Source organism: Azolla caroliniana, unplaced genomic scaffold (genome assembly GCF_043228905.1).
Source record: "Azolla caroliniana isolate FFs.n. ecotype wild unplaced genomic scaffold, voAzoCaro1.0.p SCAF_15, whole genome shotgun sequence".
Lineage (NCBI taxonomy): Eukaryota > Viridiplantae > Streptophyta > Polypodiopsida > Salviniales > Salviniaceae > Azolla > Azolla caroliniana.
The window spans coordinates 4,563,851-4,578,050 of record NW_028230450.1 but is presented as its reverse complement, the minus strand read 5'-3'; the positions used below and the strand labels follow the sequence as shown (position 1 = coordinate 4,578,050).

General features: G+C 38.3%; 1 protein-coding gene across 2 annotated transcripts; it reads right to left on the bottom strand.

The window, feature by feature from the left end:
• Positions 1–627: 627 nt before the first annotated feature.
• On the bottom strand, positions 628–3,744 carry LOC147854425 (zinc finger (Ran-binding) family protein). Of its 2 annotated transcripts, none has more exons than XM_087331269.1 (7): positions 3,518–3,744; positions 2,303–2,628; positions 2,086–2,209; positions 1,552–1,634; positions 1,301–1,449; positions 991–1,071; positions 628–887 (listed from the first exon to the last, which is right to left on the bottom strand). In XM_087331269.1, exons 1-7 carry the CDS (start codon positions 3,693–3,695, stop codon positions 839–841), a joined length of 990 nt encoding a protein of 329 aa, XP_087187395.1. In that variant the 5' UTR covers positions 3,696–3,744; the 3' UTR covers positions 628–838. The 2 variants fall into 2 exon arrangements, with proteins under 2 accessions (XP_087187395.1, XP_087187396.1); XM_087331270.1 differs by having other exon boundaries at positions 2,095–2,209; positions 3,518–3,743.
• Positions 3,745–14,200: the final 10,456 nt, after the last annotated feature.

Sequence of the window (14,200 nt, the reverse complement as noted above, 5' to 3'; positions counted from 1 at the left end):
CAATAACACAATAATATCATTTTTTTACTCATCCTTCAATAAACAAGGCAGTTGTGGTCAAACATAAATCACATGTATAGGCATCCCTACTCCAATTTGTATGTATGTCACTAATTGAGAGCTGCTTGAGTATATTTACGACATTCAAATGTATATTTGTGCTTAAAATGGCAGCTTGAATCCAGCACAAACATGTGATCCATCCATTCTACAAAGATAATGACATTTTAGAAATGAATTTTTCTACATCATGAGTAAGGCAATAATAATTTCAACACAAGGGTGTCATTTCACATCATTTTGACAATTTTTGCTAGATGAAGATTAGTAAAACTAGTGTGTTGAAGTCACAAAAATCAACGAAATGCATTGCATAACCTCTGTGACGTGTGTGAAAGCTATTGTCTATGACCAAATAACATATCAAGACTTGTATCTTCTAGACTGAATTTGTGGGATGTAGGCCAGTTGGCAACCTTCTCTTGCAGAGATAGGGTCATGTGTTCTAACCCTACCTATAATCAGCAATTCAACATGGAAACTAATACAATTAGTTAAAGAGGCATTTTTGACCATGCAAGTGGATGGATTGCTAAATGAAATGGGTTACCACTATTACGAAAATGATAAATAAAAGTTGAATACTTGTATAACTTCAACAGAAGAATTGTTGCATTAAAATAATAGATCCATTCAGCATTGCATCAATTCCAATAAGTTCATGTAGTACTTTTCTAAGTCTCATCATTCATCAGTTTACAAGCAACGATCAATGATCGTGGCAAACTACATTAGTGACCAATGAGCATGTATAGATGTGCAGCGAAAGTCCTGAGCTTCAAGCAACTGATAATAGTTGAGACATTGAATCCCTTTTCCCACCACACCTTAAATCACATCAGTAAAATTATCATGAAATGGGAGACATAACTAGAACCATTTTACAAGCACAAAGTGGTCACAAATGGGCTGAGCATTAAAATAACCTACCGATTACAAGTCTCCCGAGATGCAAAGTTGTGATTATTGCAACCTCCACACATCCAATCTCCAGACCGCCATTGCTTTGCACTGAAAGCATCATAACATTGTTCAAGATCCCCATGGCTTAAAAATAAGTGTAAGCTTCCTAATTGATTTAAAAAGAGATCATTGCTCTAGCATTGCATATACACAAGTGAGTTGTACAAGGATGCTTTACATGTTGATTTTGTATCAAATGCAAAGACAACTGGAACAAATCTGGTTATAAGCTGATCACAAAAAAGGTGGCCAGTGGGCACACAGGAAAGTTACCGACCCTTTGCCAACAATTGCGGGAATAAGTGTCAATCCAGGTATTTGTGTTGGTGGTTGCAATTGTGAGTTTGATAGAGACCCATTTGAAGACTCGGCAATCTCGAAAGAAGACCCGGATAGTGGCAAGATTCCGAGAGTTGACAGTTGATTCTAGAGGGAAAGACAGACCTTAGTATTACCTTACGGGTACAGAAAAAAGGGGCTTTCAGGATTCAAAGGACATTTCCTGAGCTCAATTGGCAAATTTCTTACCTGAAAATGTGTATAATCAGTTCCATGGAAACGTTTTAGATCATTTCCCATTTCATCGATTGCGGATCGTTTTACACCCACGCCTACAACCAGAAATTTTATAACAGCTTTAGTTCTACTCTTGTCTCTGATTCAAACATTATAGAAGTCCAGCCCCTCTGAAGAACAATGTGACATCCCTAAATATCCAGTGGGCGTCTGCCATGACTGGCCTGATGTGAATGGCCTGTGCTAAGAGTTTAAACCTCGAATATACCAAAGAAGAAGCAAGATGGTGGATTTCCAATCTGTTAGTAGAGGTCTTTCACCTTAGTCGGAGAGCTAAGGTTACATGCCTTTTCCATTAGGCTGGACATTGAGAAAGTTGCGTTCATATGTTGGAGGTCCAATTTCTTAGTACAGGCCTTTCACATAAGGCAAGACCCTATTGAGAACCTGTTCATGCTGGAGGTCCAATCTCTTTGTAGGAGATTTTCACATTAACCCCGGCACTACATGCACCCATCCAGATATCTAAGAACGTAGCAGACATACCCGACATACCCGACATGGCTGATGCAGCTTGCAGTAATGAAAGACTGCTTGCAGAAAGTGACAAGCCCGGTTGCAAGGCTGAACTTAAATTTGATGCCTGCATCGATCGCTGGCATTGCTTACACTGCCATACACAGAATAAAGGTAGTTAGATTACATTACCACTTCCTAAGCATAAACTACAAAATTTCATGGGGAATAGTCATGAGCCATTCACCATGGATCGGGAAGAGTAGTTGTGAAAGCCACACATGCAAACCCAGTCTCCTTGCCGCCAGCTTAGATTGTTACCACCTAAGGTACCACCACCACCCAACAAAGTGCTACTACTGAAAGGCCAACTAGACTGGGAGCTATGTAATAGTGTTGTTCCAGAGTTTAGACCTAAACCTAGCACTCCAGAACCTCGCAATGAATCATAGGTAAATGTTGGTGCTGCCATAGCTGCGCCTGGTAGTGCCATTGCTGGTAAAGCCGCAAACTCCTTGGGAGTACCACATTTGTTGCATTTCTCTCTTGAAGCATAATTGTTGTTGCTGCATCCTTTTGTATTCCATAAAGATATGCATATCCACGCACCCAATACACACCCCCGAATGCCAATCACCATATCCACACACCCAAGTTCCAACCACATACACACACACACACACACCCATCACACAGGAACCCCACAGTAGCACTAAAAAGGCAACATAGCAACAAAATAAAGAAGTTGCACATACATGAAAATAAATTTTGTGAGAGGTATGGCCTATCGTTTGAGGTTCTACATCAGTATGAATTTGTAATACATATGGGATAGCTACTACTAGAATCCTTTCAGTACTTACACATCTGTGCTAATTGTTCTATGCAAGAAAACATACGATAGAAAGCAAGTGGAGAAATATAATTCAAAAAATTTCAAAACAACCTCATAAAAGTTATGAATGACATGTTAGTTTCAGTGCCTTAATTTCACCCACCATGAATAAATGCTCTTTTTCACAACAAAAACCTAATATGCACATATATAATATATCTTCTAGACACTCCAACCAAAGCGAACGTGTGCTCTTACTATAGAGAATTCATAACAGTGACCTTATCCATCTTATGCGTCTCGGATACGGAGCAAGATACAACAAAAACTTATGCATAAAAAAGTATAGAGTACATTTATGCATTACCTATGAGCTATTAAACAATACGCCTTATCGTTTAAATGCACAAGTCTGCAATAGATCTTAAGTATAAATGCAACACGTCTATAGTGTATTTGATGCACATAGAAAAAAATTCTAAAGTAATAACAAATTAACCAGTCACGTGGAGGTTAGTAAAAAGACAAAGCTATTGGAGCGATGGGAGGATTTCCCCATTTCCCATTATTAACAGAATATAAATCTGCAGCAAATAAAGAGAGAGAGAGAGATATAAAGAATTGAACCAGCGCAGATCCAGTCGCCAATACGAGGTAGCCATTTGGAATCAGAGGGGGTCTTGGAGTCGACGAGGAGCCTCGGCTGTTTACATCGATTACAGAAGGATCTGAAGGCATAGTTCTTGTTCTGGCAGCCGTCACACCTCCAGTCACCTTCACGGCACGTGGTAGCAGAGGAATTCATCGCCAGGAAACAACAAGAGGAGGAGGAGCAGAGGGACTCTCTGTCTCTCTGTCTCTGTTTTATTTTTTGGTTGTTATTTTTGAGTAAATCTCTGTGTGTGTCTGTGTGTGTGATAGAGGGAGAGAGATGGAGAGAGTGAAGAGGGGAGGAAGAAAGGTGCGAATTTGTTTCTATTGCTATGCTCGGAATTGGGCACAAAGATAAGCGCTATAAAGCTCTCAATTAGAGCTTCGTAACGAGATATAGCAAGTTAAATTTGGTGGTCTGTACGAGAAGCAGTGATAGAAATAAGGAATCTTGTGTTGTTGGCATCCACATACTCAACACACATTGCGACATGTCTTCTATTGTTTTCATCATCTTCGACCTCTTCAATTGAGTGAGTTCTGGTTGTCTCTCTTGTTCATGGAAAATTGTTTTTATCCCAGATCGATATCGCATCAAGAATAATGGATATAAACATGAATTCCTCACAAATTGTGGGGGACATCGATATGGAAACAATTGATCCAAAAAAGAGTAATGTGATGGTTGAATGTAATCGTGAAAGGGAAGACATTCGAAGCTCTAAGAGGTTTAAGGGTATTGAGGAGATTAATGAGAAAAATTTGACATATGCCAAAGTAATACATGTAGATGAGGTTGACAAAGATCATTGTAATTGAGATAATTTATGGGGAATTGCCAATACCTTGTTGTTTGATATTGTGGAAGAAAATGAAAATACAGTGAAAGAATGCATTGATGAGGATGTGCATGATGTGGAAGTTGATGCTAAGGCAGTGTTGCAATCTTTTGATGTATTCTATGATCGCGAAGTTATATTATTTTTTACCGGGAAACTCCCATACATTAATTGGATTGAACAATGGTTGAACACAATCGTGTCACCAAATTGTGCTAAGAATATATATGCAGGACCACGAGGGTTTTATAATGTAGTATTATGTTCACCGGAACATCGAAGTGCATTGTTGGCAAAAGTTCCTGTGTTTTTTGATAAACGATTGGTGCATGCATAGATTGACATATTCGCATTCGTCGGGTTTCCCATTTGAATGCAAACGAATACGAATATGAATGGGTGGTCAAATATTCGTTTAACTCCAAAAAAAAAATAAAAAATCTGTCTTTTTTAATTTTCTAGGATAAAAAAAAAGGAACTTGACAATAAATAGGGATAATAAAAGAGGGACTTGGGGATTTGACACTACTAAATTTTTATAATAAATGTATAACTTATAAGTTATAGGTATTCATTTTATTTTTAATAAATAAATAAAATAAAATAAAGGCTCATTAATTTTTCACTTTTTATTCCCTCAAAATTTATGGATATTTTTATTTTGACATTAAAAATAGTACTTCAAAATAATCATATATTCAAATTTTATACTAATCATATTTGTATAATAAGTATAAAAATATTAATTTTTAAAAAATTAAAAAATTAATTGATTAATTAAAGTAAGTTTAATAACTCTCTTGGCACTATAATATATTAACGAACAATTGTTCATTTTTGGTAAAATAAATTTATTTAAATAAATAAATAAATATTTTATATTTATTTTGCAAAACGAATGGTTTTTTAATATTCTTGGGGCCATTTCGTATTCTCGAATATTGAGAATATTGCGCATGGAGAATATCACGAATATCATGCATGTGTCAATCTATGGGTGCATGTAATGCAATGGTCCCCCTTAGTGGATTATCATGCTTTGTTAAAACAATAATGCCCTGTTTGGGTAACAGTGGATTGTAGGCCTACTTTTTTATGGTCACTTTTACCAGAGTTGATGAGTCAAATGGGTAAAGTGTTGGTACCTCTACATGCAAATGCTACAAATAAGTGCAGATTTTGTGTGTTATGGGATACAAGTCATAAGAGGCCAGGATGGGTGTGTATGAACACACTTGGTATGAAAGGACTTTGTTTTAAATTGAAGTGGGAGACATTTGTAGATCATTGTTTTGGATGTGGTGAATGGGGTCACTTTATGATGGAGTGCCACCATCATTGTCCTTCAACTATTGAGGTTCCTAATGAAGGGAATGGTAAGGAAGGATTTGGAAGAGATGTTGGTGTGTCAGATACTATGGTTGTTATGGATGAAGGAACATCACCTAGAGTAGGTTATAAAGAGGTCTCACTTCAAGGTTTGGGCCCTAATGATAAGGGAACTCAATCTATGGATATGGAAAAACAAAGTTTAGTGGTTATAGATAAGGGCTGGGAAAAAATTGTTGGGTAGAACTAGTAGTGATGTTGTTGAGAAAGATTGGCATCAGGTTAAGGGCAAGTCGAAGGGGAAATAAATGAATATGCAACATAATAGTTTGCCCACTACTCGTGAGACTAATTGGCAAGGTAATTCAGGAACTAGGGAGGGTCCTCGAAAAGATCCTTAGCAACGACAATTTAGGGATAAGGGATTACCCCTTCACCTTCAATTTGGTTCATTGGGACGGGTTGTAAATTCATCGAATTCTCAAGGTTTTCGTCAAGCGAGAGAACCTAAACAAAAGATTTTGATAGACAACCCTAAGGATGTGGTGCATGAAAATCCATATGTAGCATTGGAACATGCTTTGACCAGTTTCATGCCATCGGTTGCTCAAGAGGAGCAAGTCATAACATTGTTGATTGAATGAAAGTAGTAATATGGAAATTATGTGAGAGGGGCATGTTCTCCTCATAAGTATATATTATGGGAAACTTTGTTAAGTAGAGAATGGGATGTTTTATGTACAATTGAGCATAAGTGTCATGAGTTAGCAGGATCCACGGTTCATTTGTGCGGATATTCATCATTTTATGTATGACATCTTAATAATCATTATTTAGGTGTGGTATTAATCGTGCAGGACAAATATTATCCGCAAGTGGTGCATAATGATCCTTATGGTCGGTTTTTAGTTTTAGAAATCACTTTTTTGGCGAGGTTGTGTGGATGGTTGGGATTTATGCCCCTAACCAAGCCACTCAACATATTGCATTATGGGGTTCACTCTTTCAAACCCTATGTGTGGGCCGTCCAGGATTACTTATGGGTGACTTTAACATGTGTGTTGATGCATCTCAATCTACGTCTGAACATTCAATCATGGATGATCCTGAGCAACTTGCTTGGGATTCATTGGATATGGAGGTTCTGAAGTTGGATGTTTGGACATGGTCACATGGGAATGATCCAGGTTTTACTTTCCAATCTGCTCAACATAGACAAACATGGAGTTGGTTAGATAGAATGTATATGATGCACGATGATTCTTTCTTACCGACATCACTTTGTATGAAAGTTCTACAAGATGTAGGAACTTCATATCACTTTCTTATTTGTTTGGAGGTTTGTAATCATGCAATTGACATGTATAAATCCTTACTTGGAAAGCCTCCATTATGCTTTAACTATTCTCTTTTGCTTCAACCTCACTTTGATTCTCTCATGGAGCAAATTTTGGTAAATTTTTCACAACAAGTGAATCTTAAAGGAGTTAAAGCATGGGATATCACGTTGTCGTGCCTTTCGGCTCCGGATCGTTGCGTGAGTCGGGTGGGAACCGCTGAGGTTTTGGACTAGGAGAAAGAAGAACATGAGATAAGGCTCCTTATGAATCGATTGCAAGAAAGAGAAATATTTGAAAGAAGATATGAACCTTGTGAATCCCACGAGTATAGTGTATTAATTGATACTTAGAATGTAAGAGAGAAATAGATGGAAAAAAATCGTGAATCCCACGAATATATTAGATTGATCAAAATCCTTGTAAAATAATCAACAACCTCTATACATCTTTCTCTCTTCCTTATATAGTGTTGGAAGAGTCTAAGTTTATCACATGCAAGCATCATGCTTTTCCTATTTTTAGTTTTCATGCACACTGCATGTGCATGATTAGCTTTCTATCTCATCTTTTCTTTTAACTCGAGTGTCTATGCATGAATAACTTTTTGTACCATGCATGTCTAGAAATTTTACATGGGATAAAGTTTAGTATAACTTTAAAATTCATAATACGCTAGTATAATGATAAGGCTTAACATTATTAACATGGAGGTGCAAGGTTCGATTCTTGCCCTATGCATGTACTATATAATTTTATACTTTCTTCTATTTACAAATATGTCTCTTCATATGGTGAGAGACTCTCACCGGCCTTCTTCATCCGGCTCTTGCCGGTTCTGCTTCATTCGGTTCTCGCCGGTTTTCTTTATCCGGTTCTTACCGGATCCTTCTTACCGGTCCTCTTCGTCCGTTTCTCACCAACTCTCACCGGCCTTCTTCATCCGGCTCTTGCCAGTCTCCTTATCGGTTTTGGTCCTCACCGGTTCTTCCTTCCGGTTCTCACTGGGTACTCCATATCCTATCCGGAGAAACCAAAAATGTAATTTTTCACGTAGTGTGCGAATTACACTACGACAACGTTAAGAAACATTAAGATCATTCATCATATGTATGGAGTAACTAATGCTCAACGAAGAAGAAGTATTGTTCGACAATTCACAGAAGTTCTCTCGAGGTGTAATGCATTATTGATACATGCACCATTAGATGAGGAGCTTTTGGATGTCTAGAGTCAATTGCATGTTATTATTTCTCAGTTGCAATGCCAAAGTTATCGTTATGTTAAGATTCGACAACTCAGGGATGGGCTCATAGATAATCAATGCCAATCTCATTTGTTTTTCCAAGCATTACATCCTACTTATGCTCAATCTAATGTGGTACATGTGAAGCAAGGGGATGAATTGATAGTGGATCCTACTACAATAATTGACATATGTGTTCATTTCTTTAAGCAATTGATTGACCCACAATTGTTAATGACAAATGAGGTGAGCAGAGCACGTCATTAGTTTTATGATGTGGCTGGATGTATTGTGCATGACCTCATTAGTCATGAATTGGATGCGGATTTCATTGAGGATGAGGTGGACACAGTTTTAAGGCATCTTCGTAGTGGTAAGAGTCCTGGTTGGGATGGCTTGACAAATGAAGTTTTTAAGCACTATTCGAACATTTTAAAGGGGCCCTTAACTTTGATGTTTCAACATTCTTGGGATTATGGTCATATGCCTCAAGCTTGGAAGGTTGGTCTAATTAAATTAGTTCCAAAGGTTGTGTTAGGAAACGGGTCCCTCCGAATAGGAAGAGAAGAGCCGAGTTGATGAGAAGCTTGGCCGAGGCCGAAGCCTAAATCGTGTAGACAGCCAACTCGGAAGACTATACTTGTAAATAGTCGAAATATGCCCTTATGGGCTACACTTGTAAATAACCCAAAAGGTGTACTAGTATAAGTACTTAGGGCAATCATAATGTTATTATGATGGGTCATTGTTAAAAGTTACTTAGAAGGTCGTTGCCTTTGTAACTGTGTAACAGGAAGTGAGTGAGAGTGAGAGAGTGTGTAACTGTGCAGCCGTTTGTTGAGGAAGTAGAATCTCGAGGTCGTTGCCTCAGAGCTTCTAGTTGTACTCCTCTTAGCATAGTGATTCTGTTTCTCGAGGTTTGTGGACCCCCTGTGGTTTTCCCATTTCGGGTTTCCACGTTAAGATTGTGTGTCTCCGTCTCTTGTGCTATTTCTATTTTTGTACTCTGCATGTGTGCATTCTACGTTACGTTCCCTACACCCGAACATCAAGAATTGATTATGGTGCAATTAGATTTGGAGAAAGCTTATGATCATGTTAATTGGTCCTTTGTTTCTAGGTTAATGCATACAATGGGCTTTGGACATCGTATGTCTCATCTCATATTTTATTAGGACAAGATGCGGTGTCTCGAGTAATGCTTAATGGGGGAGTTACATCAGATATTGTCCTCACAATATCCGTTCGTCAAGGATGCCCTCTTAGCCCATTGTTGTTTGCTATTGTTACTCATTCCTTGTTAGTGATGCTATCAAGGCTTTGATGTAGCCCAAAAATTCTACTGCTCGAATGCGCAATCCTCATATTTGGTGTAAAGACCGTGTTCTTGAAGTCTTGACAGCACCAGGCGGACATGTTACTCATGGGTATCGAGATCTGGGCAACTAGTAGCACAAGCTTTGGATGATGATACTTTCATGTTTCTACAAGCCTCACGAGAGAATCTTGAGAAGGGGAAGCTTGTATGGAACCAATTTGCATTGGATTCCGGATGGCATATTAATTAGTGGAAGTCTAGTCTCATATCATGTACTAAAAGGGATTTGGAATGTTTAGGATGGCAAGGATCCGTGGTGAAGAAATGCTCTATTTTTCGACACTTGGGCTATCCATTAGGAATGAACGTTACAAATGGTCACTTGATTGAATAGATATCTAGTAAGTTGAGGAATAAGTTCATGTATTGGAAGTCGCAATCTTGGCCATTTCATGTATGCTTGAAGGTTGTACAATGTATTATGGGACCCATGATATTATATTACTTGCCATTGTTGCCATGGACAAAGAAGGCTTTGTATTATGTTTTGCAACCTCTTCGATATTTGTTGTGGAAGAAGAGGGATAAGATGGGAATCACTTAGGTTGCGTGGAATCATCTAGCAACCCCTAAGCACTTGGGGGGAGCAAGAATATTGAACTTATCTATGCATATTATGGCTCGTAGATTTTCATTATTATGTACAAGACATGTGTTCAAACTCACAATCATGGATATCTATTGTTCGATATTTCATTGAGAACAAGGGTTTAACACATGGGAGGACAACGATTAAGGCTTCATTGTGGCGATTACTAAATGGATGTATTTCACTTAGGATTCCGGGCTCTTCATGTGTTCAACACTTGGCTACCTCATGGCAAGAAGCACTCTTGTTATGTGTATGGAAACCATCATCTAGTAGAGAGCATTGTAATTCTTTGCAAAAAGAGTTACTTGTGTCTTCTCGGTTATTATGTTGGCCAGGAAAGGAGAGATTGCGCTCTCAATTTAATCGTTTGTTTCATTTGGGGGTCAAAGAGGTGGGAGATATAGTTGATGCTCCTTCTCAAAGAATTTTGGAGTTTGTTGAAGCGTGACAATTATTACACATCCCGCCTAATTATGGGTTTATTTGGCAACAAGTACAAAATATTGCATTGATGCAAGGTCCTTTACCTCTACAAATAGGAGAACAATCGTGGATTGATTGGTATTTACAGGGTCAAACATCGTTGTTACAAGTGACTACTAATCTTTTGTATCATTTCTCTGTTGAGTCTCTTGGATAGTTATCATCTAAGGCTAAAGAAGCATGGAAAATATACAAATCTGATCGTGCGTGGTGGTAGATCTTACAACGTAGTTGGCATTCGAAATTGCCACTTGTAGCAAAGGTCTTTATTTGGAGAGTTTTGATTGGAGGATTTCCTTTGGGACTAATAATAGGTAATTGCTTCTTTTGCACTGTTCAAACGGAAGATAGTACTCATCGATTTATATAATGTCTGATTGCTTGTTAGATTTGGAGTTACATTTCTCAAATTTGGCAAGTTTTATCATGGTGTTATTTGACACCTAGACAATGGGTGTTTGCACAATTTATACAAGTTGATCCAAAATCAGAGATGGAGATCGTTTTTCTATTTTTGAGATATTGGGGATTGTGTCATAATTGGAACATGCGCAATGCTTTTGTATTCGATGGTAGACATGGAGTGAAAGCATATCTACGAAAGTTGAAGGGAGTACTAATGTGACAATTTTCTTTATTGGAGCAAGTGGAAATTCTTTCCTAAGTGGAGTGTTCGCCTTGCCTATTGGCAATTCAACATGTTCCACTACCCATGTAGTGTAGTTAGTGGGTAACCATACTTCATTGTCACGACTCACACCCATTGTAAGTAGTGTTTTTTACACACATTTATTAATATAATTGTGTGTTTTCACCAAAGACAGAGAGAGAGAGAGAGAGAGCCTAGATAGATGTAGCTCAGTTGGTAAGGTTGCCCATTGGATACCAGGAGGTCATGGGTTGAACCCCTACATTCTACAGTGGCATCTAGTGAATTAAGAGATATATATAAAGTATATAATAGAGAGGTGAGTAAATTTGGGTTTCGAACCCAAGACATAGTGGCTTGTAATGTAACAACTTACCAAAAGAGTAAGCTAATTACGAGAGAGAGAGAGAGAGAGAGAGAGAGAGAGAGAGAGAGTGCGCATGCTTGTTGTCTTACAGAGAGTAGTAGCATAGCATGAGAGGCATAAAATGGAGAAAGCTCGAAGTTGGCACTTGGCCTTGGGCTCAGCCCCATCCACTGCTATCGACCCTTGACATATGCCTTTAGCCAAAACTCTGGCACAAGTGCGGCGACTATGCCCTACAAATTAAGTTGTATGGCTACTCGTAAAGAGATGCGTTTTTTTTGCGTAAAACAAGCCCCTTATGTTGTATGTGTGTTGTGTTGATCATATGGCTTGCTTACCATTGATTCTACACTCATCACACAATTGGTTGGTAGATCTATGTTTGTTATGTGGAAAGCCCGACGAAGGCTAGACATTTGAAGATGAGAACCATGATAAACCCAACACAAACTCAACATGTGACGAAAGAGCTAAATATGGTCAAAGAATATTATAATTCTTATGGCAGAATCATATTCGAGTGGATGTTTATAACTAGACTTCACCTACCACACTTAATGTAATAGTCCATTAGGACTTGTATATAAAGCCCACTTGGTGCGTTGGTTTTATGATGATTGTTAGTCTATCGACATAATTCTCTCTCTTGCTCACACACTCACGCCCCCTAGCTAATCGATAGTCAATATTCTTGTGTATTCTTGGTAATTTGTCTTTTGTGGACGTTAAAAAGATATCTGTCTATCTATCTCTTCACCCGCGCGCACACTATACAACACTTCTGAGTTGAGGTGAAATCATGGCGTCATCACCCCAACTAAGAAGATATGCAAGTTATGTGACGAAAACTTAGTGGAGGATGAATATCATTTACTTCTCGCATGCTCAACATATAAGTTAATTCGTGAGAAGTATGATGACTTGTTAGGCAAGTGTGATAATTTAACTGTCACACTCAAATCTCCATCAAGAAGACTAAGAATGATAGTGGCTAACATCACCTATGGAGGTCAAAGACAAATGTGGACAACATCAACAAAGCTCTAGGAAGCTCCTTGACTCGAGTTGAAAGCTGGAGTCACATGGTTTCCTTGATTTAAGTGAAAGCTTGAATAAGCTTTACTCAAGTAAAGTTTTAACTTTTGGCTACGCTTTGGCCTCGTCCCAAAATTCCCCCCCCCCCCAAAGAATGAACCCTTTATCCCTTTTATAGGTTTCTTGAGCTCATGCAAAATAAGAATAGTAGATTCTTATTTTAGAATGCACCTCACTTTGATCATCCATACACATTCCTTTCGTTTGATCCATTGGAAGTCCACATAATGCATCTCATGGTCCAAATAGGATTCTGACCTTTGTCTTTATTGTTATGAGAGTTAGCTCTTGCCAATTGAGCTATATCTATTTTATTATCTTAAGTTTCATCTTGCCTCATGTCCTTCTTGTCATACTTTTGCTCTATCTATCAAACCTTTCATGTATCCTGAGTTTTATGCATTCCCTCTTGTGAACTCCCCACACATGACAATGTTAAAAGAGGTGCCACTATTTTTATTGGGGAGAGGAGCTCCATGATGCTATTAAAGGAGCAAGAGGGTTCACAATATAGGGGGGATGGGATTTAAGATTCATGGCAGAAGTTATGCTGAGATTTGGTTTGATAAGGTAAAGCAAATCACAGAGTGTTTAAGAAGCCTGCGATGACAAGAGGCAACATGGTCATTGTCCATAGAAAACTATGCCAAAACTCAAGCATAGCTCCAACACTACCGCTATTCAATCTTCTGTCTTCTTTAATTCACACAACCATGTAAAGGGAAAGAGGATATTGAACTCAATTGTATCTTGCTCCAACATTCGGGAATGCTTAAGAACTAATATAAAATTTGCTCATGTACAACTATAAACATTCGGAAGATCTACTATAACTGTGTGATTCACTATTGACCAATGATCACCACCGAATTTTCAGTTCAAAATTCCAATACCCAAGAGGAAATCTATGTAAAGAGTTGTTATTTTCATACAAGATGATGAATTTATTCCGACCTTTGAATCCTAGCAATTCCATCACCATCAACAAAAAACACTATGAGATGATCAAGATACAATTTTGAGCTCGGAAATCCGAACACCAAAGCATCAACTACATCATATAGGGAAAACTATGATCGTCGGGAGTCGAACATGCTACACTGAGTCACAACTTGGGTATACCACCATATGGACAACTCTCGTAGGTGGCTTAAGTGAAGAACCCATCGTTAATGGTTTGAATCCATGAAGAGAGCCCAAAGCCTTGGTGGGAAGTGATTCCAAGAGGAAAACCCAAGGCCTTCTTGGAATCAATTTAACAAACACAAACCCAAAAGGACATTCGTGGAAGTTAAATTCCATGAAGGGGCACTCGTGGAATTAAATCCCACGAAGGGTATTCAT

Excerpts from the sequence above, each read along its gene's own strand:
- LOC147854425 (XM_087331269.1), bottom strand. The coding sequence starts at position 3,695 with ATGAATTCCTCTGCTACCACGTGCCGTGAAGGTGACTGGAGGTGTGAC. Across the intron at positions 1,635-2,085 it reads AGCCATGTCGGGTATGTCGG|GCGTGGGTGTAAAACGATCC; the intron begins GTATGTCTGCTA and ends TTCTGGTTGTAG. Across the intron at positions 1,072-1,300 it reads CCCGCAATTGTTGGCAAAGG|TGCAAAGCAATGGCGGTCTG; the intron begins GTCGGTAACTTT and ends TGATGCTTTCAG.